Below are 27,727 nucleotides of genomic sequence, written 5' to 3' on the forward strand. Positions count from 1 at the left end.
AGACGAAAAGCGTGTGCCAAAAAGGGACCAGCACCTTCACCGCAGCCATGGCTGCAGCCTCCATTTTTAAAGTTTCCCGCACAGATGCAATCAGTGCATCCACCAGCGCCTTCTCGTGAGCAGCCACCAGGGCAAAGGAATGGCAGGGCATTCTCACTGTCTGAAAAATCTAGGAGCGCGGCTGCAGACCTCGCAGGGTCCACGGCAACCGAATCAGATTCAGGATCTGATGAGACAGATGAAGCAGAGGAAGGCGGGGGGGATAGGGAAGAGACCCCCCCCGTGCCGGTAGTGGCACCGGAACATCAGGACACCCCACAGCCTGCAGCAGAGAGGAAGGGACCCCACAAGGGACCTCCAGGGATCATTCACCCCAGGAAGGGGGGGCGCATTTACTCACCATACCAGGACCAGGCAGGCACTGCTCCAGACAAAACCTCCTTGCCAACGAAGTGTGTGTGGGGGGCTGTCAGCCATGAGGGACACTACGACTCAAGCTGAGACCCGGTCATATGCGACCTCATGAGATGTTTAACTCGCTGGGCCAACCCCTGTGCTGTGGGGCTACGTCGCGGCCGAGCTAGCTTGTAGCTCTCTGGCCAGACTGTGGAGACCACTGGATCAAACATCCAGCTGGTCACCCAGTCCGGCAGCTGATTGCAGATCTCGCTGGAAAAAAAATCCAGGGAAAAAAAAAAGAAAAAAAATTGTTAGGATTACAGATCCCAGTAGGGAACTAGGTCTTTATTCCTTACTAGGCAGATAAAAAAACTGAATGCATATAGCAGAGAGGGGGGGGGGGGGTTTATGTCACCTAGGACTGCCCATGGGTGTAGCCGAGTATTTTTTTTTTCTGCCTAGTGTCTTGCTCCTGTAGGAGGCAATATAATCCTATGGTTCTGAATAAGGAAGCGGTCTGTCAATGAACAAATGAGAAATTTTTAGATTCTAGGTCCCCCTCCCAGGACTCAGAAGTGCTACAGATTGGGCGACAAGGGGGAAAGATTCTCTGACCTCAACAGGAAAGTCAAAGGAAAATAAGCCATCCATCCTCTGGATCCAAACCTCTAGATTCCTAGCAATATACGTGGAAGTCAAGGCCTCAATCTGCTCAGAAGTATAGACAGTTTTTAAAAACTCAGTTTCTACAACCAGAAAGAGAAACCTAGCAAAACTAACAGCTACTTTGAAGTGAAAGGATCTAAACCTGCCCCTATAAAGGAGGCAACAGATTCAGGCCCTGCCATTAGCTCTTAGCAATCAGGCAGCCTGGACCTACAGTTCCAACACTTACTTAAAGTCTAGGAGAAAACAGAGCAAAAGCATAGAAGGTCAAACTTTTACTGAATAAGGTACAAACAAATACCACCAGCCCTAATGGCTATCATCCATAGCATTATGAGTGGCACATACCTTGAGGGTTACACTGAACTGGATGCAGCCACTGGATCAGCTTGAGCGGGTGCTCCATATGTGCGGATGTCCTCAGTGTTCCCCCACTGCCAAGCTTGGCGAGGAACACTATAATGAAGTGCCGACCCAGCAATGCAGTGCCGCCAGGCCAGAAACCTGCACTATACTCCATACAAAGCCTAACGTGGCCAGCCCAGAAAAGGAAATCCAGCCTCCGGACTTATGCAACGCCACTTCCGGTTCTATCTTGCCACATCACAGTAAATGCATCATCCAATTTTCCATTTTGGTGCACCTGATGCAGAGAGCAGAATTTTAGGATGCAGCTCTCCCGCCAATTCTCACCTAATTCCACCATGGCAGGACGCACTTCAGGCCTGAAAGACACTGGGATGTGGAAGTTGCCTCTTAAAAAAGGCAAGTAATCCACAAACACAAATGGGAACCCTTTAAGAAAAGAAAATGCAGTAGGAACCCACCCCCCATTTCTTATAGAATTCCTCCTCCATAGGATATAGTGTAGAACACTTTTTTTTTAGAGAAAAAAAAAAAAACTGCTTATCCGAGTGTTCCCATTCAGAATACCTCAGCTTTTTTACCCATGAATGGATAGGAAAGGCATCCCCAGATGGGGGAGGCTTTAGCGATCCCAAACCAGAGGTGTGTGGGCTCAATAGATTGTGCAACAGGTGTGCCAACAAACCTTCTTGCGAGACTACACCCTCTACAGTGCCTTGCGAAAGTATTCGGCCCCCTTGAACTTTTCAACCTTTTGCCACATTTCAGGCTTCAAAACAAAGATATAACATTTTTATTTTTTGTGAAGAATCACCAACAAGTGGGACACAATTGTGAAGTGGAACGAAATCTATTGGATTTTTGAAACTTTAACTAATAAAAAAATGAAAAGTGGGGCGTGCAAAATTATTCGGCCCCCTTGCGTTAATACTTTGTAGAGCCACCTTTTGCTGCGATTACAGCTGCAAGTCGCTTGGGGAATTTCTCTATCAGTTTTGCACATTGAGAGACTGAAATTCTTGCCCATCCTTCCTTGCAAAACAGCTCGAGCTCAGTGAGGTTGGATGGAGAGCGTTTGTGAACAGCAGTTTTCAGCTCTTTCCACAGATTCTCCATTGGATTCAGGTCTGGACTTTGACTTGGCCATTCTAACACCTGGATACGTTTATTTGTGAACCATTCCTTTGTAGATTTTGCTGTATGTTTGGGATCATTGTTTTGTTGGAAGATAAATCTCCGTCCCCGTTTCAGGTCTTTTGCAGACTCCAACAGGTTTTCATCCAGAATGGTCCTGTATTTGGCTGCATCCATCTTCCCCTCAATTTTAACCATCTTCCCTGTCCCTGCTGAAGAAAAGCAGGCCCAAACAATGATGCTGCCACCACCATGTTTGACAGTGGGGATGGTGTGTTGAGGGTGATGAGCTGTGTTGCTTTTATGCCAAACATATCGTTTTGCATTGTGGGCAAAAAGTTTGATTTTGGTTTCATCTGACCAGAGCACCTTCTTCCACATGTTTGGTGTGTCTCCCAGGTGGCTTGTGGCAAACTTTAGACGAGACTTTTTATGGATATCTTTGAGAAATGGCTTTCTTCTTGCCACTTTTCCATAAAGGCCAGATTTGTGCAGTGTACGACTGATTGTTGTCCTATGGACAGACTCTCCCACCTCAGCTGTAGTTCTCTGCAGTTCATCCAGCGTGATCATGGGCCTCTTGGCTGCATCTCTGATCAGTCTTCTTGTCTGAGCTGAAAGTTTAGAGGGACGGCCAGGTCTTGGTAGATTTGCAGTGGTCTGATACTCCTTCCATTTCAAAATGATCGCTTGCACAGCGCTCCTTGGGATGTTTAAAGCTTCGGAAATCTTTTTGTAGCCAAATCCGGCTTTAAACTTCTCCACAACAGTATTACGGACCTGCCTGGTGTGTTCCTTGGTCTTCATGATTCTCTCTGCGCTTTCAACAGAACCCTGAGACTATCACAGAGCAGGTGCATTTATACAGAGACTTGATTACACACAGGTGGACTCTATCACCAGTCATTTAGGACAACATTTGATCAGAGATCCTCGCTGAACTTCTGGAGCGAGTTTGCTGCACTGAAATTAAAGGGGCCGAATAATTTTGCACACACAACTTTTCAGTTTATTTGCTAAAAAAAGTTTAAAATATCCAATAGATTTCATTCCACTTCACAACTGTGTCCCACTTGTTGGTGATTCTTCACAAAAAATTAAAATTTTATATCTTGATGTTTGAAGTCTGAAATGTGGCAAAAGGTTGAAAAGTTCAAGGGGGGCGAATACTTTCGCAAGGCACTGTATATTAGGATCCTCGAAGAGGAGATATCAGCATCTTCCTGATCTTTGGGAAGAACTTCCTGATCCCCTGCACCTCAGTATGAGGACGGTGGGTTCCGTTAAACCTTCAGGAGCAGTGGACCCTAGAGAAAACACAATCCTGGACCTGCAACAGCACCCCCTGCCAGTTAAAAAAACGTTATGGCCTCACTACCAAAAAGTACTGGATCCCAGGGTCCAGCTCTCTAAAAAGAGAAGCATTCACAGGCAAAACCTTGTTTCTTCTTTTTTTTTTTTTTTTATTCTTTATTTAAATTTTTCATTTAAGTTGCGTACAAAACATAATCAAGTATTATAAAAGAAAACCATAGGACCAAAATACATTCATGCCCTTAAATTTTTCACATTATCCTGGTTTTCTTTCTTTACTTCTCGAGTTCTTCTAGAATATTTCCCTCCCACCCCTCTCCCCACCCCTACCGACCCATTACCTCGTTAAAAATCATAGATTGTCTAAAGATTTTCCAGTATTTCCATTTCACATGGAATCTCTTTCTTTCTCTTTCTTCCTCCATTCCCAGCCCTTCAATACTATACATTTCCTCAACTTTTCCTAGCCATTCCTTTACTTTGGGTGCTTCTATTTCTTTCCATTTTTTCGGAATCAGGCTTTTTGCCACGTTTATTAATGAGCTTGTGAGGGAATTCCTATACTCCTTAATTGGGGTATCTACTGCATGGAATAGGCATAACCATGGGTTCTCAGGTAACTGTATTTTAGCTATTACTTCTATATATCTTATTATTTCTCTCCAATATTCTTTAATCTTGGGACAATCCCACCATATATGGGCCAAACTTCCCGTTTGTCCACAATTCCTCCAACATTTCCCAGATTGTCCCGCCTGGTACTTTGCCATTATATCTGGGGTCCTATACCATCTTACTAAAATTTTATAATTTGTTTCTATCATCTTACTATTTTCCGTGGATCTGTGCACCATCTTCAATATTTTTTCTATATTTTGGTTTTCACCCCGTGCTCCTATCTCTTCTTCCCATTTTTGAATGAAAGTTGGTACCTCCGCTTCACATTCCCGTCTCAAGACCTTATAAAGCTGGGCAATACCTGCTCTTGGGGATTTCCCCTCACATATCCGCTCCAAGGCAGTCAAATTTTCTCCATCTCTAAGCGGTTGTGGTAGTCTTGAGACGAAATGTCTAAGCTGCAGGTATCGCCACTCATTCAAATCCATCCAATCATTTTCTTTCTGTAATATTGCTAGTGTTTTCAATTTCCCCTCTTTAATTATGTGTTGTAATTGCATATTATCTTGTTTTATCCATTTCCCTCCTATTGTACTTTTACCAGGTGCAAAAAAATCATTATCTTTTAAATAAATTAAAGGGGAATTATATTTCCACTTATTATGTTTGTGTATTCCCTCCCATACTCTAAACACATTTTTTGTGACCAAAGGTGTTGTCTTCCCTAGTGATCTATATTTTAAAGGAGTCCAGATTTCTCTACCTAAATTTGTGCCTGATAAACTGTGTTCTATTTTTCCCCATCTTTTTTTACTTTCTAATTTTGCCCATTCCACCACCCGTGTTAACACTGCTGCTTCGTAATATTTTCTAAAGTCTGGGACATTCAGACCCCCCTCGTCTTTTCCCTTTTGCAAAGTCTTCAGTGGGATTCTAGGTTTCTTGTTGTTCCAGATAAATTTAGAAATTAAAGAATTTATCATTTTAAAATATAGGGGGGGGATATATATTGGTAATAGCTGAAATTTATAAAGGATTTTAGGTTGAATAATCATTTTTAAGGCATTAATTCTTCCTAACCATGACAGGGGCTTTGTTCTCATTCTCCTTATTTCTTCTCTCAATTCTTCTAGAAGGGGGATATAGTTTATTAGGTACATTTTTTCTATTGATGCAGTCAGTTTAATCCCTAAATATTTAATTTCCTTTTGCCATAGAAATGGGAATTCTCTCTTAATGTCAAGTTCTTCTCTCGGATTTATATTTACGTTTAAGATTTCTGACTTGCTTGGGTTGATTTTAAAGTTAGATAATTCTCCGTATTCCTGTAAAGCCTTTAACAAGTTTGGCATGGAGATTCGTGGGCTGGATACATAAAACAGAATATCATCCGCGAATGCGGCTGTCTTATGTATTTCCCCCTCTATCTCAACCCCCTTTATATCTGGGTTTCTCCTTATCGTCTCCAGGAGTGGCTCCAATGCCAGAACGAACAATAGGGGGGACAGCGGACACCCCTGTCTAGTCCCATTGTTCATTCTGAAGGCTGTTGATAGTACCCCATTAACTCTTACCACTGCCTTGGGGCTGTTATATAGTGCCTTTATCCACTTCAAAATTTTGGGACCAAACCCCATTCCCCTTAGGGTACCCATCATGAATCCCCAGTCTACTCGGTCAAAAGCTTTCTCAGCATCTATTGATAGGAGTAGACTGGGGATTCTACTCTCCTTCATCCTCTGAAGCAGTAATAATGACCTTACTCCATTATCTTTTCCTTCTCGCCCCTCAATGAATCCCACCTGATCTGCATGGACTAAGCTAGGCATTAACTTCTTTATTCTAGCGGCCAATATTTTTGCGAACAATTTAATGTCCGTATTGAGTAGTGAGATCGGTCTATAGTTTGAGCATATTGTATTCTCTTTTCCCTCTTTCAATATCGTGGAGATTGTCGCAGTGGAGGCCTCCTCGCTCAGTCCATATTTTGTACCTAGTCCATTATAATATGCACATAAAATTGGGGCTAGTATGTCTCCAAACTTTTTTAGATATTCTATTGTATAGCCATCAGGCCCTGGACTCTTTCCTCCTTTGGTCTCTTTTATTGCCTCGAAAAACCTTGTTTCTTCTGATACGAGGGCCAGGTACCATTCAATTTGGCCCAAAATAAGACACTGAGTGGATCCGGTCAGCATGGCTAGCCCCAGCAAAAATTGCTCCAGTGGAGCTCAGCTTATCTTAACTCGTGACCAACGCCTTAGACACTGGCAAAAAAAACTGAGGTACTCCCAGTAGTTGGGGGGGCCTCATGGCCCACTAACAGGTCATGTTTTCAGGCTTTCCATTATTTAGCACAGGTGATTTGATCAGTTTCACTGCCTTAGTAATTACCCCAGCTGTTTCATCTGAGGGAAATCCTGAAAACATGACCTGTTAGTGGGCCATGAGGACTGGAATTGAGAAACACTGCCTTAGGGCATGTGCCAGTGTCCCTCACCTGAAGGTGGCCTATAACCCACATAGCAACTACTGTGGCTCTGTGTCCCCTGATGTATGAAAATAAATACTGATTTACAATTTTAAACAAAAAATGGCAGAAAAAGCCTGGTCTTAAAGTGGTTAAAAAACTGATTGAGGGCTAATGTGTCATATGCAAACATCACAAAATCCAATGTGTGCAGGTACTGAAAAAGCTGGGCAGGCAGATACCATGAAAGTCAGCCTACAGATCAACTTACTCAACAAATTCATGTTCTCCCAGGTCAGCAAACATGTATCCATGATAACCAAAGACATCTCCCGCAAAGAACTTGATGCTGTTCTGGTGGCAGATCTGGTCAACTTTTACGAGCAAGTCTCTCGAGCAGCAGCTCAAACATACCTGGGAGCAACAAGAGGAAAAAATTGAATACCTGCAAGACATTAGATGACACTGACCAAAAGACTGCTATTCAACATTTACAGGGGGGGGGGGGGGGGAAACTAATTAGATGGGACCTCTAGATCAACCACCACTAGGAGGAGGAAGGGGGGGGGGGAGGTTGGGGCGAATAGTTTCCCTCCTTTAAGATATTCTGCAGTGTGTGTAAGCCGACCGCCCTGCTATTAAGAATGATTACACAACATGCGTTTGCCTGGAACCTACCATATGCAAGTGATACATAAAACAATTTGTTCCCATTTGTTGGATGGTTCCCCCATCCCCCCAAAAAATGATTGCTTATAAAAGTGTAATCATCACTAAAAACTAAAATCCTATTAACTTCCCCAGAGTAGTACAGTTTGACTGTGGTAACACTATACCGCTCTGGTCACAGTAGGTTAAAAAAAAAAAAAATTTATTAAAAACAGGGGATGGGGACCATCCCCCAAAAGCCTTTTTCATTAGGTACATGTAGTTAAAAGTTATAATATACTGTATAGTAACATAAGGCTTATTTTAATAAATGGCATCAGATAATAAGAGGTATATATGAATATGAAACATCAATCATGCATGCTGTATATACTACATAAAAAAAACTTACCAAAGTGCCAATGAATTATAGACAGGTGGTTTAATGGTGTATTGTTAATGTGAAAATATTGATACTATGTGCAGCCAAAATTGTGATGGCATCATATTAGTACATAATAGTAGACATATTTCTTCCTTATGTAACCCAAAATATTTTGGGTTATGCAAAGCAGAATTTTAATGGCTTAGTGCTTCAAAGTGTTAAATACAGCTGTGGAAAAGCCATAGTGCTCTGGAAATCCCTTTTCAGGCATTTTTTGCACTAAAAATAGCGCCTGCAAACTGCCTCTTCTGCAGCCCTAGTGCGAAAGCCTTAGTGCTTTCACACTGGGGTGTAACACTTGCAGGACAGGGAAGAAAAAAAAAAAAGTCCTGCAAGCAGCATCTTTGGGACGGTGCGGGAGCGGTGTACACACCACTCCTAAACCACCCCTGCCATTGAAATCAATGGCCAGTGCTGCCAAAGTGCCTGCAAAGCGCCTTGGCGCTTTGAACCCCCGTTAGTCGAAAAGCGGCACTTTACCGGCAATGCCCCTGCCCCAGTGTGAAAGTGTGGCCTCAGAGATCCTTTATATGTAGATCAAAGATCATGAGCGAGTGCGCTGAAACTGACCCAAACTACTGTAATTTGCATTTAAAGTACAGCTTTAGCCAAAAAGCTAAGCAAACACGAACATTGTAGCTCTTATCTGCCTAAAAATCTCTGAACAATGGGATCCAGTGATTTGGATGCGTGAAACAAGGAAGGTAAATAGAAATGCCCTCCGATATTTGCAGGATTTCAAGTTTTAGCTAGCATGTGGAAACACAGGACAGTCAGAAAAACAGAATAAAAGTCTTTGCCCGCAACAATCAACTCCAGTCCTCAAGGCACCCCAACAGGTCATGTTTTCAGGCTTTCCATTTTGCACAGGTGATTTGATCAGTTTCACTGCCTTAGACCCCTCTCACACTCAGCCATGGCAGTGGTAAAGCACTGAGTTTTAGCAGCGCTTTTATCCCCCACTAGTGGCCGAAGAGAGTTAAAACCGCCCGTGTAGCGGCGCTTCTGAATCGCTTTTCAGGCTCAGGTTCACACTGAGGTGGCATGGAGGAATTTTTCAGGTGCTATTTTTAGCACTAAAATGCCTGAAAACTGCCTTCAGTGTGAAAGGGGTCTTAATTACCACAGCTGTTACCATGTGTTTAGGAAATTCTAAAAACATGACCTGCAGGCGGCACCTTGAGGACTGGAGTTGAGAAGCACTGCTGTAGTCAAAGTTCAGTGGGTCTCAAACAGGAGACACAATGCCAAGTGTGTACAAAAGGGCCCACGAGAGGAGAGAGAAAAAAAATAAAAACACGACAACACAATGGCTACTACATGAAGGAAGAAAAAAAAGTTACTGCTAGGAGAGAGAAAAACCATTTCCCCCAGCGAAGCTGCTTCCTGTTGTTACTCTATATTTCCTGATTGACACAAAACACTGGCACTGGGCAGAACCAGCAATAGCAGCTTATACCATGAAGGCGCCCATGTCAACACTCATACAGCACGTTCCTGCACGGCCTCGGGAAACTATTCTTCCTTTTGTGCCGACAATGTGTAGACACTATTGTTTTCACTTAAAACAGAGAAAAAAATAATAAATTAGCAACTGTGGAACAATTACTTCCCCGATCACTTGTACTGCAGAGGTCATGAATACTCCCCAGAGACTGAAGTCATGCTCTCCCAAAACATCCTGTTACTTGTGGAAAAAAAAAAAAAAGGGAGGGGGCGATTAATCTCATGTGTTTAATGGTTAATAGGCTACCCAGGCAGGAGGAACACAAAAAAAAATTAAAAAATAAAAATAAAAAAACAACAACCCCACACACCTCCCCTCTCTGGCCAGTGATCCTGCGACTCCAGCTCCCCTGTATCAGAGAGCACTCAACAGCTGGGAATTCCAAGACTCACCCATAGCCCAGCCACTGTTGCCACTCCTGACCTCTCCCCTGCAGCCGCTGTTCACTTTTATTTATTTATTTTAAATAGGGCAGGCAGGACAGATTGCAGAGGACATTTTTAGGTATAGTTAATGTATGTGAAACCCACTTCTGAATGGTCAAATTACATCCCAGGGGACCTTCCTCTTAAAGCGGGAGTCCGCCGTTTTTTTTTTTTTTTTTTAAAGCCAGCAGCTGCTGACTTTTAAAATAAGGACACTTACCTGTCCAGCGCGGCCACGATGTCGGCACCCGAACCCGATCACTCGGGTGCTGCCGCCGCCATCTTGGGTATGGGAATCAGGAAGTGGAGCCTTTCGGCTTCATTTCCCGATTCCCTACTGCGCATGCGCGAATCGCGCTGCGCAATAAGGATGGACCCGCTGCCTCTGGGATCTGTGTGTTTCCCAGCAGGCAACGGGGGACTTTCGGAAAGGGGCATAGATCTACGCCCCTTTCCGCAGAGAGCTATCCAGGAAGTGGGTGCAGTTACCTGGATTATCCAGGTAACTGCACCCCCCTCCCCCCTGAAAGGTGCCAATTGTGGCGCCGGAGGGGAGGGAGGATTCCAATGAGTGGAAGGTCCACTTTAGGGTGGACCTCCGCTTTAAAGCGGGGTTCCAAAGTATAAACCTTTTTTATTTTATTTTTTGCTAACCGACAACGATTATGAATTAAAAATGTCCTACTTACTTTTTTGTTTGCCAAGATTCATAATGTCCGTTTTCTTATAAAAAAGAAACCTATACATTTTCATCTTCAGCGTTTTCATCTTGCCTGTGGGCATGTGAAGCCCACAGGCATCCTCTTCCGGGATACGGTGCTGACTGACCAGCATGCACCGCCCGTTCGATCCCCGATCTCGCACATGCGCAGTATTCTTTAATAGGAGTGCCTTCTCATGCTCAGGTTGCCATCACACGGGCGGCGGAAGTCCCGCCCCGTTGTGATGGCAGCGGACATAATGAATAACAGAAGATAAAATGTAACCACGTCACTTCTTTTCAAATCCTGCGAGATTTCGTGGCAGGCCTCCGCACTGTCTCCTGGGAACAATGACACGAGATCCCAGAAGACAGTGAGACTGAAAGGAAATTACAAAATAGCCGCACAATACCCGCCCATATCCGCAGAATAGACAGACGGGAAGCAGAGAGGAACATCTTCAAAACACAGGTACTGTACAAAAAAATAAAAAAGTTCAGCTTTTATGTATTACTGCAATCTGAGCTAATGTTGTAAAAAAGGGTGAAGCTCCGCTTTAAGCAATCTTTACAGCTGAACTCCAGTAATTTTTTATAATTTATATTTTTAACTCACGTTGGTCTAACTGGTTACATTTAACCCTTTATATCCCACATCCGAAGGCCACTGGGAATGCAGAAATCCACTGTAGTAGTCTGTGCTGCATACAGTAAGCATCAAAACAATGAGATCAGCACATAGACTGCACAAGACCTTTGGACTGATGTCATGATACAGCCTAGCCATGGAGACCAAAATCCAAGATCTGGTCACTGTGGTCTCTAAGAACAAAACGCTGCCAACTGATTCAACCAGCCAACACCAACCCAGGAATTAAATATCATTTATAGGTTTTTGGGGTGAGGTGGGGGGGGGGGGGGGGGGTGTGAGTAAAAATACTCACAGCATCAAACTGCTTGAAGTAGTCCTGAGGTTTAGCCTCAACGTTTTCTGTGTCCACTTTCACTTTGACATTTGGGTTGAGATTCTGAGCCCGCTTTTCAGAAGCCTCTGCTCTGTTGCTACCAAGTGATCCTGTTGGTATTAGGAACTGGGCCCGAGAGTCTTCTTCTAACACCTTAAATAAAAAAATAAATAAAAAAAAATTCGTTATGTAAAACAGATATAGGAATTAGGTTATTTTTTCCACTTTTATCCTGAAAATGGGAAAGCCTTTTAGAAGGACAAGTGCACATACCTAGCCTAATATGCTTCTCATATGCAAACTCTAAAATACAAAAAAAAAAAAAAAAATAAAAAAAAAAAAAATTTGTAGAGCCAGACAATGCTTTAAGTCCAACAGGAGTCTCCTCTTCAGTGTGCCTAGTGGTGATTCACAACTATAGAGACCGGAAAAAGAACAGGCCATCTCTCTGCTTAGCCAGGTACAATCACACGTGCACTACAGCTGCAGTGTCTGGTCTCATTAGGTTTAACACACTGGCTGGCCAGTGCAGGCTGGGAAAAAGTAAACAGTATATTAGCTTAGTCATAGATATGCAATTATGTCAAGTTAGGCAAAGTGGTCACATAGGGTTTATTATACAGATACACTGTCCTGTAGTAAGAGGATAAAAAGAAAAAAAAAAATAAATAAATAAAAAAATCAACTGAACGGAGATTGTGACTGCCACCTTGTGGTGGTCAGAACACAATTGAAATGCATGTTACTAAGAGGGAAGAAGAAAAAAAAAAAAAAAAACAGTTTCACTAAGTGCAATGGCTCGAAGCACTCTATGCATTGCATGTAACGTCAAGCTACATCCAGTACACAATGCTGGGTTCCAGCTGTGAGACAGACATCAGCTTTAAAGGAGAAATACAACCAAAGCTCATTATTTGGCTGTACTTTTATTGATCACAGAAGTGCAGTTCGTTAGGCACTCCTGAAACCCACTGTTGGCTGACATCAAAGAGCCGGTCTAGGCTGGGGAAAGATCACGACCATATGGTCCAGATCCACCCAGAACCTGGCTCAGCCTCTCAGCCAGCCATTCCGGCCCCGATTACTCCATCTGGCCAGAGTGTGAATTTTAGCCGAAGGTCCCGGATTTGGCTAACGCTCCAGGGGGAAAAATAAATAAAAAAAGGGGGGGGGGGGGGGGACTACCACCCTATGGGGGAGCCATCTGAAGGCTGGTGGTAGGTGAAGGGATACCGGGATGAGAAGGGAAAAAAAAATAAAAATTATGGAGAGGCTTTTGCCCTCTTCCTTCACCTGCAACCAACCCAAGCCTGAGGCTTAGATTGTAAAAATAAAATTAAAACCCTAGTAACCATAGTGCGGGTTCCATGAATGAAGGAGCTAGGCAGGAAATGCCGGTGTTCTGTTGAAGTGCCCCCATCGAATAATGCCCTATCAGTTGGAGCGACGTGACCATGGCACAAGCGCACATCGTAGGAGGCATCTCACACATTACATTTTTGGTTTTAGATTTAATACAGCTTTAACCGTTTGGCTGCCAGAGCTATTTTTGCAATTCTGCAGACATTTAAAAAAAAATATATATTTTGGGCCTGAAGATTACATAAAACCCCAAATTTTATATTTTCCGAAATCTGACACCCAAGGGCATTGATGGCCAACCTTGGCACTTTTGGAACTATGTTTCCCATGATGCTCATCTACACTGCAGATTGCAAGCGCATCATGGGAAATGTAGTTTTAACACATCTGGAGTGCCAAGGTTCGCCATCACTGCCCTGGGGAATAAAATAGTGGTAGTTCCAATTTATGTCACTTGACACTACCACAAAGTTATTCAATTCTAAGACAAATGCACGCAATGAACTACCCACATTTTTAGTAAAATATAAAAGAAGAGGCTGCAAGTAAATAGATGCCAACATGTCAAACCTTATATTTGCGTGAGCCCATTAAATGACAAGCTTCAGTGCTCTAGATTTTTTATAGGCGACACTTTAAAAGCCCCCTGGGGGTCATCAGTTTAGCGATACGGAAAAGGTCTTGTGCTAGAATTATTGCTCTCACTTCAGAGTGCAACATGTGCATTAGAATCTACATTTTCACATGTAGGCGCCCAGACGCATGCATTTACATTTATGTGTGTATATGCAGAGGTGCATCAAATTGGGGTGGGGGACTAGGGGTTTTATGTGCTTGGATGTAACCATTTTGCCAAAAGTAAAACTATAGGGAATACTTTCTCTTGTTTTGGATAGAGTGGGGATGTATTAGAACACCTGTCCATTTTTATTGCTGTCCGTGTCCCCGTTAGGGAGATTCACCCTCTATTTGTTTACCATTATCACTGAAAGCAAAAGTAAAAGAAAATTTTGGGTTATCCCCAGAAAAGTAAGAGACAATTCCAAGGGCGGCACTCCTTCCGGTGACCTGGGGGGGGGGGGGGGTGTCCCCAAGAAATTCCCTTAATTTGCAGGGATTTCCTCTCACTTCCTGTTTGGCTGTGGAACAGGAAGTGAAATTTCCACAATAAAACAGATGGCAAAAAAATAAATATAAATAAAATAAAGAAATGTTCCCATAGTTCTACTTTAACCCCCCCCCCCCCCCAAACACATAGGAAGTCCCCCTATGTGATAATTTTTAGACAATGTCTCTTTAATGAGACATCCAGGGTCTAAAAGACTCTACCCGTCTTCTCTGTGTTCTACTGAATCTATTGCAATGTAGACAAGTCCCCATCACTTCCTGGCTGAAGGACTTTCATCATCTAGCACTTTCTACCCTTACTGTCCCTGGCCCATTCCATTCATTCACTGGATTTCAGTTCTTTCAATCATGGAGGCTCAGCATCACACGTGGGCATCAGAAGAGTTTCCGGTTTCAAGACGTTATGGTCAGCACTAGAAATGCACTGATATCAAGCATTCATGTATCAGTACTCGCATAAATGCTCCCGATACCAAAACTTTGCGGTGCTATTTGGGTCAATACAAAACGAATGGGCGCAAATCGCATGCGATTTGAACAGTTATGTGGTGAAATTCCTGTCTGAATCACGTGTGTAATAAAGTTTATTAAAAAAGTTAGTACATATCTGGCCAAATTCCTAGTCTTCATAGGTGTCCCTATCCGGCCAATGATAGTAAATCGCAACCACTGGAGGTGCTCACAGAGCTGGAGGAGATGTAGAGGCGGTCCTCTCCCAAAATTAACATCACTTGCGCCATAAACCCATGGGTTGCCGGAACTTCTTCAGCCCTGTGAGCACCTCCAGCAGCCGAAAATTTGCCATCATCGGTAGGACAAGGACACCTATGTCGCACTGTATTCCTGTTCGAATCGCATGCGATTTGCACCAATTTTGTTGTATTGATCCAAATTACACTGCAAAGTATCGGGTCTCGTACTCTGATATAACAAAAAAAAAAAAAATACAAAAAAAAAAAAAACGTATCGGCGCAACCCTAGTCAACACCCTGCAGGCCCCTCCCACTAGCCATGATCTACCTGCATTGATTGCATAGAGAAGGACACAGTCCAACAATGATGTGATTTGGTCTAACAGCGAGTATGCAATAAAAAATAGAAAGATTTAATAACTTCACTAGCATTGTTGAGGTGGTGGGAGGGAAAAAGCAGGGAAGGCAAAATATAAGCAGATTGTATTTCTGGTTTAAGCATCTGAGGACTAAGGTTTCTTTCTGTACACTTGTTAGAAGACCAACGTGCATGATCTTTACCTCTGTAGACACCATTTCCTTGGCTGTCAACCTGATGTTTTGATTTTTAAGCGCTAGTTATAAAAAGGGGGGGGGGAAGCACAAGGGCATTACTTACCATCAGTGTGGTGTGTCCTTTATGCTGCTGTGATCTGCCGTAATCCTCCAGTGCAATGGGGGTAATAGAACTAAAGGAACACACACAGGAATTCATCAAGAAAGCTAGACTTTGCCGGTGTTCTGTTGAGAAGTGCCCCCCATCGAATGGTGCCCGGGACGTACTGCGCATGCGCCGTACGGAACAGCACAACAGCCGATTTGCTGATCAGCTGGGCTGAAATAACCAGGGCGCATGCGCACGCACCCCGTAGGAGGCATCTCTCAATGGGAGATACCATTCCACAGGCACAATTTAAACCTATACAAACAGCGGGGGAGACCGTCTCAGATTGTGCATCACTGCTGCTGGGGGGTGGCTGTGTTGAAGAGCTAGTTTTGTCTGTATTGCAAGCCACCCTTTCATAAAGCAAACCCGCCCTACAGACAAAAGCGACTCATCAGCACACCCGCAACAGCGAGGCACAATGTGAGAACTAAGGTCTCCCCCGCTGTTTCTATAGGTTTAAATTGTGGCTGTGAAATGGTATCTCCACGATGCTATGATGTGCACTTGCGACATGGGCACTTCACTCTAACTGATCGGCAAATCAGCTGGTTTGACTGTCCTGCGCATGCACTATTTGATGGGGGCACTTCGACAGAACACTGGCACTTTCTGCCCAGCTCCTCCATTCATGGAACCCGTACTATGGTTTTATTTTTAAATTTTATTTTTTACAATCAAAGCCTCGGGCTTGGGTTGGTTGCAGGTGAAGGAAGAGTGCAAATGCCTCTCCATTTTTTTATTATTCTCATCCCGGGTTGACAGAGCCTATCCCTTCACCTACCATCGGCCTTCAGACGGCTCCCCCATTGGGTGGTAGCCCAATTTTTTTTCCTGGAACGTTAACCAAATCCTGGACCTTGGGCTAAAATTCACTCTTTGGCCAGAATGGAGTAATCAGAATTAGCGACACTTTCCTTCTGTATTTTTCTAAACACTAGTGGAATCAGCTGGAATGGGGGAAAAGCATACCCCAGGTGAAAATTCCAAGGGTGTGCCAAGGCATCTATCCCCTGAGGGAGCTGTGTTTTGCCTTGATGCAAACAGGTCCAGGTGATCAATGCATAAGCCCCTGGATTCAGGCTCTGCCTCCTGAATTTTCTGCCTGCTCAAAAAATCTGCCACTTTGTTTAACCACTTCGCATCCAGGCCAATTCTGCCATTTCTCTCCTACATGTAAAATTCATAATTTTTTTTGCTAGAAAATTACATAGAACCCCCAAACATATATTTTTTTTAGCAAAGACCCTAGAGAATACAATGGCGGTCGTTGAAACTTTATCTCGCACAGTATTTGCGCAACAATTTTTCGAACACGTTTCATGCAAAAAAAAAAAAAGTTAAGTCAGCCCAATTTTTTTGCATAATGTGAAAGAGGAAGATACGCCGAGTAAATAGATACCCAACATGTCACGCTTCAAAATTGCACGCGCTTGTGGAATGGCGCCAAACGTTGGTATTTAAAAATCCCCATAGGGATGCTTTAAATTCTTTTACTGGTTACATGTTTTGGGTTACAGAGAAGGTGTAGGGCTAGAATTATTGCTCTCGCTCCAACGTTTGCGGCAATATCTCACTTCGCTTCTGCATACGAGCTCACGGGGACAGGGGCGCTTTTTTTTTTTTTTTTTTAATAGTTTGACAATTAAAAAAAAAATAAAAAATTTGATTATAAGGAATGTAAACATCCCTTGTAATAGGAATATGGCATGATTGGACCCATTTACAGTGAGATATGGGGTCAATAAGACCCCACATCTCACCTCTAGGCTGGGAAGCAAAACAAACAAAAAAAAAAAAAACGATCCCGTCTTCCCAGCCAAAGCGGCGCCATTAATTTGAATGCAGAGGCCTCCGAACGATCAGAGAGACTCCGGGGACCATCTGGTCCGCCAGAAATCTCTACGATATCATCCGGGGGCTGGCGGATCCTGTGACCGACTCACCGATGGAAGCAGTGATTCGGTAGAAGCACCGGAGGGCGGCGGGAGGGGACGCCTCCCCCGCCCGTAAGAGCGGTCAAGCGGCGGAAACAGCCGCTATGATCGTTCTTATGGTGCAGGGAATCACCGGCTGAAAAAGCCGATATCTGAATGCCTGTAACTTCAGGCATCATTCAGATATAACACCACAAAGCCCACAACGTCATATGACATAGCTTGGGCGCCAAGTGGTTAATGTGCCTTTGAGGTGGGCTGCAGATAAGGACAGTAAAAGGTTTACTGCCCACTCCAGAATTTCCTCTGACAGCAACTGAAGAGTTCTGCTTCATGTGCCTCCCTGCTTATTCAGGTAGGCTATGGAAGTGGCGTTGTCCGATAGAATCTGGATATGAAATTCTAGGTGGTTTGGAGAAAAGGCAGCCAACGCTAAGGCGACTGCTTTTTTATTTTTTTCGATCAGGAAGGACCAGAGTAGGCCTTTTTCCAACACCAACTGATTTCTCCATCACCAAAGCGTTAGACGCTGTTGGGGGATCTTGACCCTTGTGTCTAGAGTTTGTCCTGTGGTTCCATACCTTTAGAAGGCACCTCTGGAGAGAGTGGCCTGAAATGTAGCCTTGCCCACTGGATGGCTGGTATAATCGGGGTTAAAGTTCCCAAGGTTGACATAACCTTTCTGACCGACATCATATTAGTTTGTAGCATAGATACTACATTCTGGACCTTGATTTTTTTCGGAAGAAAAATTCTCTGTTCCACTGAATTTATTTAGTACCCCAGAAATTGTACTTGCTGAGCCGGATTGAAGTTTGATTTCTGAATGTTCACTATCTAACCCAGGGATTCCAAATGACTGCGAGCCTTGCCCAGCTCTTCATGCAGTTTGTCACTGGATGGAGCAAAGAGGAGGTCATCCAGATACGCGATTACAGCAATCCCCTGAAGGCGAAGAGGGGCGAGGGCTTTCGCCATAACCTTTGTAAAGACTCGGAGCAAATGAAAGGCCAAAAGGAAGGGCCCTGAATTGCAGATTTAGCACCTCCTTCCCCATTATTGGCTGCCATCCTCAGGAATTTTTGGGACTGAGGGACTATAGGAATATGTAGGTAAGCATCTCATCTCTCAAGATCTATGCCATAAAGCAGTGGTCTCCAACCTTTTTGGCACAGAGGATCAGCATTGTGGAAAAAAAGCGTGCGGCTTTTAGCGGGCAATTTGTCGGGGAAATAGCTGGTGTTGGCGCTTCAATCACCACAGCAGCATGGCTGATATGGTGTCAGGATGATTGAAGCTCATCGTTTGTCATTCCATTGTAAAATAAAATGAAATGAAATACTTCAACTCACCATAATGCAGAATCTGCCATCAGATGCAGAGTGTTACTTGCCACCTAGCCTGCCACCCGATTTGGTTTTACACTTGCCACGTCCCCTGCCACCAAATGTGGTTTGCCACCTGCCGTGGTGGCTGCACATGTCACAGAGAGAAGAGCGGTGATGCGGAGCCGGTGGTGAGAAACAAGCTCATCTCTGCCATCCTGCCTCACCTCCAGCAGTGTAGCGGCCCCTGTGTAGGCAGAAGAGCAGTGTTCCGAGCAGGTGGTGAGAGATGTCACCTCCCTGCTTGCCTACCGTCGCACGTCAGACAGTGCAGCCTTGGTCAGCAGATTCCTGGCCGTGACGATAGAGTCCATACAAAACTGCTTGTATAGGACTGACTTGTTCAATGGTTTCAAGTTGAGAATTAAACGGAAACTTCCAGATGGCTTTTTTTTTTTATATCAGGAATGTGTGAGAACAGAATTCCTAATAATGTTCCTCTGGAGATACACGAGTCACAACCCTTTGATGCATCAGATCCATTTAACGGGTTGTTCATAGCTATGGCCTTTGCTGCATCCCTTGGTAGGTTTGTTACAAAGTATCTTTCTGGAGGAAGATCTGAAAACTATTTTGTAACCTTAGTAACCTTTGTAACATGCTTCGAAGATATTGGTTTTCTATCACACTGGCCCAATGAGGGAGGAAATTCTGAAGCATTTCCCCCACTGGCAGCGACAAGTCATTGCGTTTTGTTGGTTGACGCAGGAGGATGGAAGAGGGACATTTCCTTTACCCTTTCCCTTGTGCAATGACCAATTTCTTCTCTTCTACTGGGGTTTACTACTTTGTTCTTGATCCCTTTGAGATTGAGGAAAAAAAATAAAAATAAACACTTAACTGATTGCTTTTTCTTTTTAAATTGTTAATGACTATCTGCTGTCCTATCTAGGACCAAATCGAAGTCAAGTCCAAATAGTAAATCTTCCAAGAACAGCACCCCACAAAGCTTGTATTTGGATGTCGCATCCCCCGGCCAGGTCTTTAGCCACAGATCTTGCGGTCATTCTAAGACTCTGCTGAAGCGTCTGAAATAAAGGGTACAGCAGCTGACAAAGTTGAGAAAGAATCCAGAATGTCTTGCTTTGGTGAGTCTGCTATAATATGAGCTTTAAGCCGATTCACCCAATATTCCTGGAGACACAAGTAGTCACCATGGCTGGTTTGAGATTGCCCATGAAGGATTGCCAAGCCCTTTTAAGTTGTTGATCCATCCTTTTATCCATGGGATCTCTTAACATTCCCATAGCCTCAAATGCCAGGTCAGTTGATCTTGAAACCTGGGAAAAGGCGGCATCGAGTTTTGGGACTTTGGAATAAAGTTCTGCTGGGACTTCCTCAAATGGAAAGTGCCTTTTAAAGGCCTTATGGGGAAGAAAAAAATAAAATAAAAAAAAAGGGGCTTTCTTTCTGGTTCTGCCCATTCCTTCTTAAAAGCCTCAGAAATTACTGAGTGCACAGGAAAAAAGGATTTTACAGTGAGTACAAAAAAATCCTCTAATTCACCGACTGACACAGCTCCTCTTAGCCATTGGGTTGTTACGTCACCTTTAGGAGAAGACTAGGCATAAAATGTTGTGAAAAAAAGCACAGGACTTTTAGTTCCGCCCAAGGGGCAGTCCCTTAGGTAACAACCCCCCAGCCTGCCATGCAGCCCTCAGAAGGTCAACAAGCAGTATAAACAAAAAAAATTAAAAAAATTAGGAGGGTGGGTGCTGGGTCAGTCGGTGAATTACAGAGAAAAGAATTTTACGGTGAATACAAAAAAAAAAAAAAAAAAAAAAAAAAATCCTATTTTTTCTTATATTAACCGACTGACATCGCTCCTCTCAACCATTGGGACGTCCCCAAGCATTGCCAAAACGAGGGGTGGGAAAACAGCATAAAAACTTCATCCACCATGGCAAGTGGGAACTAGTATGAACTTTACCCACCAAACGACAGTGAGTGGAAAAAAACACCAAAAAGGGTCCTCAGAGAGCCACTACCTTCAGACAGCACCAAACTGCGGTAACAAATGCAACAGTGCATTAACTTAAAAAGGTACTGCGTTTTTACCCAAAAAACTGCAAAAAAGGGAAAAATTGCATATGCAATTGCAACTATACAGCCGCCTGCAAAACTTTGCGGCCAAAACAGGCATCAGCCGATGCACTGACATCTACCTTGTAGAATTTTGTAAAAGTGTGAACAGATGACCAGGTCGCCGCTTTACACACTTGAGCGACAGACGCTTGATGTCGGAAGGCCCAAGACGTTCCGATTGCCCTTGTGGAGTGGGCTGTGACCGGAAAGGGGAGCACCTGCCCCTTCAAGACGTAGGCTTGTACTACAATCTGCCTGATCCACCTGGAAATGGTGGCTGACGAGACCGCCATGCCTTTCTATAGGGCAGCCACCGAAACAAAAACGGAGTCTGACTTCTGGAAGGGAGCCATGGCAGACAAATACACCCTCAGAGCCCGAACCATGTCCAGGGAATGGAGGGCCACCTCCTTAGGATGTGTCGGCTTAGGACACAGACGGTAACACAATGTCTTCATTGATGTGAAACGCCGAGACCACTTTCAGCAGAAAAGAAGGTCGCGGACACAACACCGCCTTATCCTTGTGGATAACCAGATAGGGCGACTTGCAGGACAAGGCCGCCAGTTCCGAAACCCTCCTGGCCAATGTGATGGCCACTAGAAAGACCACTTTCTGGGAAAGAGTCAGAGGGATCTCCCTGATATTTTCAAATGGTGGTGGTGGTAATTCAGATACCACGGGGGTAACGGTGGACGCACCGGAGGAACTACATGCCAGACCCTTGGACAAAAGTGCTCACTAGAGAATGAAAAAGCAAGAAGCAGCAGGATCCTGGATATAGAAAAGGAGCACGGCTGCCATCCTCTCCCCTCACATGGAGATGTAGGCCTTCTAGGTACAATGATATATCTTCCAAGAAGATTTCCGTGTTCTCAGCATAGTTGGGGGATCACCAAGTCCGACAGACCCCAGTTCCTCAAAACACTTGGCTCTCAATAGCCATGCCGTTAAAGCCAGCAATGGTAAAGTAGGATGGAGAATAGGACCTTGAGACAGAAGGTCTTCTCGTAATGGCAGTCGCCAGGGGGCGCCTGCTACCAGGCGCACTAGGTCTGCGTACCAGGGACATGGGGCCAATCTGGAGCAATCAGGATTACTGGAATCCCCTTGGCCTCCACTCTGCGGAGCAGATGTAGTAACAGTTTCAGCAGGGGAAAGGCATAGATCAGCTGGTACTGACCCCACGGAGCCACCAGCACGTCTGATGCATCTTCCCATGGATCTCTTGTCCTGGACATGAATCTGGGCACCTTCCGGTTGAGACAGGAGGCCAGAAGATCCAAGTCTAGCATGCCCCACCTTAGGCACAGTAGCCTGAACACCTCCAGATGCAATGCCCATTCTCCTGGGTCCAGCATCTGGCGACTTAGTCCGCCTGCCAGTTCTCCACTCCCGGAGTGTAAATGGCCGACAGGGCTGGTACATGTCGCTCTGCCCACCGAAGTATGTGAGCGACCTCCCGTGCGGTGGCTGAGCTTCCGGTTCCTCCTTGATTTACATGTGCCACAGCCATGGCGTTGTCTGACTGGATCCTGATCAGATGCCCTCGAAGTCTTATCGACCATGTGGAGAGACATAGCCTGATCGCTCTCAGTTCGAGCAGATTGATCGGCAACTTGGATTCCTCCACCGACCAGAGGCCCTGGGCCAACTGAACTCCCATCACTCCATCCCAGCTGGATAGGCTGGCGTCTGTTATGATCACCGTTCATTTCAGGAGGTAGGAACGACTTCCCGGACTGAAGTACCAGGGACCGCAGCCACCAGATCAGGGAATCCCTGACTAACTGGCGCACCTGAATTTGACGATCCAGGGACAACAGAGATTTGTCCCATTTTGTCAAAATCTCATTCTGCAGGACTCTGGTGTGCCACTGGGCATATGGTACTGCCTCGAAGGAGGCCACGATGAGTCCCAGGACTCACATGGAGAAGCGTAGCGACGACCATTTGCGGTTCATCAGCAGTTTTACCATGGCTCTGAGAGAGTCTGCAGCTTGTCTGAAGAGAGACTCTCGCTTCCATGGAGTCCTGCAGCAAACCTAGGTAGGCCAAACGCTGAGTCGTCTGCATGATCACCACATCTTCTAACTCTGGAGGCGGAAGATACTCTCAGGAGGAGATCGTCAGGGTATCCCACGATTGTGAACCCGCGTTGCCGTAGCAACACCAAAACAGGAGCCAATACCTTGCTAAAGACTTGGGGGGGGGCAATGACAAACCAAAAAGGGAGAGCCACAAACTGGTAGTGGGCTTCCCCGACTGCAAATCGCAGAAACTTCTGATGCCAGAGGCATATGGGCATGTGCAGGTACGCATCCTGGATGTCTAAAGACGCCAGGGAGTCCCCTTGATGGAATGCAGCGACTACTAAGCGAACTGGTTCCATTTTGAACCTCTGTACTTTTACAAAGTAATTGAGGGCTTTTAGATCCAAGACTGGATGTACCCCTTCCTTCATGGGGACTACAAACAGATTGGAGTAGAACCCCTGGAAACGTTCTGATTCCAGGAACAGATACCATCACCCCACAGCACAGCAGCACCCTTACCGCCCCTGAGAGGGCTTCCCGGCGAGCCGGGAGTACGGGTATGCTGGAGGGGGAGAATCTGTTTTGCGGCCAAGAGAGGAACTCTATCTTGTAGCTGGAGGAAATCAGATCGCAGACCCACTGGCCGGACAGCCAAGAGGCCCAACGAGCTGCAAACTCCCGAATGCAAACCTTCATGCGGTAGCACTTTTGCTCACAGGCTTGCAGTGACATTTGGTGCTACAGAGGTCGTCCTAGGGATGCTTGGTCGAGGCTCCGGGTGGACAAAAAAGCCGTTTGTGAACAGAAAATGAGGGCCCTTGCTTACAGCGTGGCTCCTTAGCCTTCCTGGCCTGTGGGAATAGAGTACTCTTACCACCTGTGGCATTTTTAATAATGTCATCCAAAGAGGCTCCAAAGAGCCGGTCTCCAAGGAAGGGAAGATCCGTCAGGGCTTTTTGGATGCCTGGTCAGAAGACCAGCATTTTAACCAAATCAGGCGCCTCAGCACCACAGCTGACACTGAAGCCCTGGATAACAGAGGGAAGGTATCCAGGGCCGCATCACAAAAACGTACTTAAGGCCTTGCACTAGTTGGTCTGCTAGTTTCACGCAGACAGGAGAAGCCTGTTCTCCCAATTCACAGTGCAACAGTTTTGCCCACTCAGTTAGTGTCTGCCACACAAGTGCGGGTGCCAGTGCTGGTCGCATGGTTGGCCCCACAACCGTAAACAAGGAACGAGCCACTGCCTCAGCCTTCCTGTCCGTGGTCCCCTTCTTCACTAGGCAAAATAAAACTGAGGGCTGCATGGCAGGCTGGGGGGTTGTTACCCAAGGGGCCGTGTTTTTCATAACATGTTATGCTTAGTCTTCTCCTAAAGGTGGTGCAACAACCCAATGGCTAAGAGGAGCTGTGTCAGTCGGTGATTAGAAGAGAAAGTACGATTTTTAGGCTCACCGAGACCTGCGTACATCCTGTCATGCAGAGAATTATTTTCTCTCCTCATTTAAGCCCACAGTAGTACAAATGGCTTTCAACAGGCCATCTACCTGTTCTAAAGACAGCTTGTATTTAGGTGTATTCTCCATTCCTTCCTCCTCCGATTCTTCCTTATGCCATGTACACACGACCGGACTTTGACGGACTAGGTCCGATGGTCTTCCCATCAGACTTTCCAAATGAACGGACTTGGCCACACACAATCACAAAGTCCAAATGGACTAGAATAAGGAAATTCATAGGCAAGTAGCTGCCTTAAAATCGTTTTTTGTCCATTGGCCTAGCATACACACAAGCGGATTCTTGATAGGAACTGGGTCCAGTGGAGTTCCAGCAAAAAAATTTGAAACATGTTCTATTTCTAAAGTCTGTCAGATTTTTGGACAGCAAAGGTCCGATGGAGCCCACACACAATCGAATTGTCTGACGGATTTGTTCCGTCAGACCTGTTGAAAAGTCAGGTCGTGTGTACTCGGCATTAAAATGAGCGGGGGAATGTCCCTCTAGGGTAAGATAACCTGCTGCAGCCTCCACTGCCAGGGCTAATAGTGAGCCCTGAGGGGATTGTGAGGTAGCTGCCCGAATTAGGGATGGGTTTGCTAGTGAAGAGCAAAATGTTTACATGGTGGCATCTAGTTCTTGCTTAACTGATGCAATCAAACTGCTGCATGCGCAAGAAGCTTCCTCTAACTAGAGAGGTAATACATATTTGACATAAGGTCTTCTTCCAGCCTTCAGGTAGCTTTGCATGAAGGACACTTCCTTTTAGCCACCAGGTCAGAGCTCTTGGCCTGCAGTGACAAAAACAAAAAATAAAAACAAAAATAACACCCATCCCAGTGAGACAACCTGACCTTTCAAAAAGGTTCACAGTGACAAAGCAGCTGCCTCATGTGCCCAAACAGGCCCCTGCCACCAGAGAGAAAAAAAAAAAAAAGTAAATAGGGCAGCATCACATCTGCCCCTTGCTGGTGCCTGTCCCACTCCCCGCCATTGAGTCCATCGTGGAGCGCTGTGTGTGTGTGTGTGTGGCTAGGACACCGGTTCTGGACTCAAATGGCACCGCTGCGCTGGACCAGAACCGGCAAATATGCACCAGCCCCGTTCCTCCCTTCTCCCCCTGCACCTTTTGGTGGAAATGACGCTGCACGCTTGCTCTGTGGACGATGCCCCTTTCCAGAATACCTCACTTCCGGTGGATGCAGTCACTGACTGCCATTCCCAAGATGGCGGTGGCGTTTTAGAGAGACAGGCGGTTACAAGAAAAATAAAAGAAATAAAAAATGATGTCCGCCTCCACCTCACCGCTGCCCGCAGAAGTACTGGCTCTACCTGAGCACTTTGAAGAGGCAGAAGGAGCCCATCCAGCAGTGCTCTGTGGAATGGTAGGAACAAGCTCTGAGTTAAAACAAGCCAGTGGAGCAGAAAGCCTGGACTCTCAGGACAGCACCTAATGCCGCCTACACACGATCAGACTGTCCGGCAGACTAAGCCCGGCAGACATACCGCCGGACTTTGAAGCGGAGGTCCGCCGGACTTTCCGAATGAGTGGACCTGCCCACACACAACCGGACTTTTGGCGGGAGTCCGCCATACTTTTGAAAATGAATTGACTTGCCCAGACGGAGGAAAGTCCGTTCGTTTTGAACGCAGCTCCAGGTAGCCGGGACTAGTGAAGGAAGTCAATGTCACCGCCTCCGGTGGCGAGATCGACACGTCACTGGACCCGTCACCTGGTATGGACTTAAAGGGGGAAGCCCTTTGCCGAAAAAAAAAAAACGGCGTGGGGGTCCCCCTCATTGTCCATATCAGACCCTTATCCGAGCACGCAGCCCAGCCAGTCAGGAAAGGGGGTGGGGACGAGCGAGCACCCCTCCTCCTGAGCCGTACCAGGCCACGTGCCCTCAACATGGGGGGGGTGCTTTGGGGAAGGGGGGGCGTGCGGGCTCCCCCACCCCAAAGCACCTTGTCCCCATGTTGATGAGGACAAGGGCCTCTTCCTGACAACCCTGGCCTTTGGTTGTCGGGGTCTGCGGGGAGGGGGGGTTTATCGGAATCCGGGAGCCCCCCACCCTATGTGAGAGTATGGGGTACAATGTACCCCTACCCATTCACCTGGTGGGAAAAAAAAAAATTAAATAAAAAAAAAAAAAACACACACACACACACACACACACACACGGGTTTAAAATAATTTATTGCACAGCTCCGGGGATCTTCTTCCAACTTGGGGGGGGGGGGGGGGGGGGGGTCTTCTCACCGGACTCCTTTTACTAGCAGAGGAGCTTTCTTCTTCGCCGCCCGGGGGTCTTGTCCTCCTCTTCGGTTCTTCTTGCCGGGCCTCCGCTTTCTTCTTCCAGCTCTTTTACTAGCGGGGGCCCGGTCTTCTGTCGCCATCGCCTCTTTTTCTGACTTTGGGGGTCTTGTCCCCCTCTTCGATTCTTCTTGCCGGGCCTCCGCTCCTTCTTCCAGCTCTTAAGTCGCCGCGCAAAACATCCCTGTCATTGCGGCCAGAGAGAGCATCAAGTCAACATCTCAAGGAAGAAGAGAAGGTGGCGGCGACAGAAGACTGAGCCACCGCTAGTAAAAGAGCTGGAAGAAGAAAGCGGAGGCCCGGCAAGAAGAACCGAAGAGGGGGACAAGACCCCCAAAGTTGGAAGAAGACCCTCGGGCGGCGGCGAAGAAGAAAGCCGGGCTCTTCCGCTAGTAAAAGGAGTCCGCCGAGAAGACCCCCCCCCCCCCCCCCCAAGACGGAATAAGACCCCCGGAGCTGTGCAATAAAGTATTTTAAACCCTTTTTTTTTTTTCACCAGGTGGTGAATGGGTAGGGGTACATTGTACCCCATACTCATTCACATAGGGTGGGGGGCCGGTATCTGGGGGCCCCCTTATTTAAGGGGGCTCCCGGATTCTGATAAGCCCCCCACCCGTAGACCCCGACAACCAACGGCCAGAGTTGTCGGGAAGAGGCCCTTGTCCATGCCCCCCCGCCTTTTCCCAAAGCACCCCCCCATGTTGAGGGCACACGGCCTGATACGGCTCAGGAGGGGGGTGCTCGCTCGTCCCCACCCCCTTGCCTGACCAGCCGGCTGCGTGCCGTGTGGCCAAAGGTGGTGACATTGACCTCCTTCACTAGTCCCGGCTACCTGGAGCCACGTTCAAAATGAACTGACTTTTCTCTGTGTGCGGGAAAGTCCATTAATTTCAAAAGTCCGGCGGACTAGCACACAGACGGCCAGATTTG

General features: G+C 45.9%; 1 protein-coding gene across 1 annotated transcript in view; it reads right to left on the bottom strand.

The window, feature by feature from the left end:
• Positions 1-27,727, bottom strand: part of SAE1 (SUMO1 activating enzyme subunit 1) — a 93,895-nt gene that overhangs the window by 61,146 nt on the left and 5,022 nt on the right. The window contains exons 3-4 of the mRNA XM_077457355.1: positions 11,637-11,810; positions 7,239-7,381 (exon numbers count right to left, since the gene is read on the bottom strand). Of these exons, the coding sequence (XP_077313481.1) occupies positions 7,239-7,381; positions 11,637-11,810 (317 nt within the window). The remainder of the gene's footprint in view (positions 1-7,238; positions 7,382-11,636; positions 11,811-27,727) is intronic.

The sequence above is a fragment of the Lithobates pipiens genome, unplaced genomic scaffold (assembly GCF_037356315.1).
Source record: "Lithobates pipiens isolate NorthernLeopardFrog02 unplaced genomic scaffold, aLitPip1_a1.2 Scaffold_1, whole genome shotgun sequence".
NCBI lineage: Eukaryota > Metazoa > Chordata > Amphibia > Anura > Ranidae > Lithobates > Lithobates pipiens.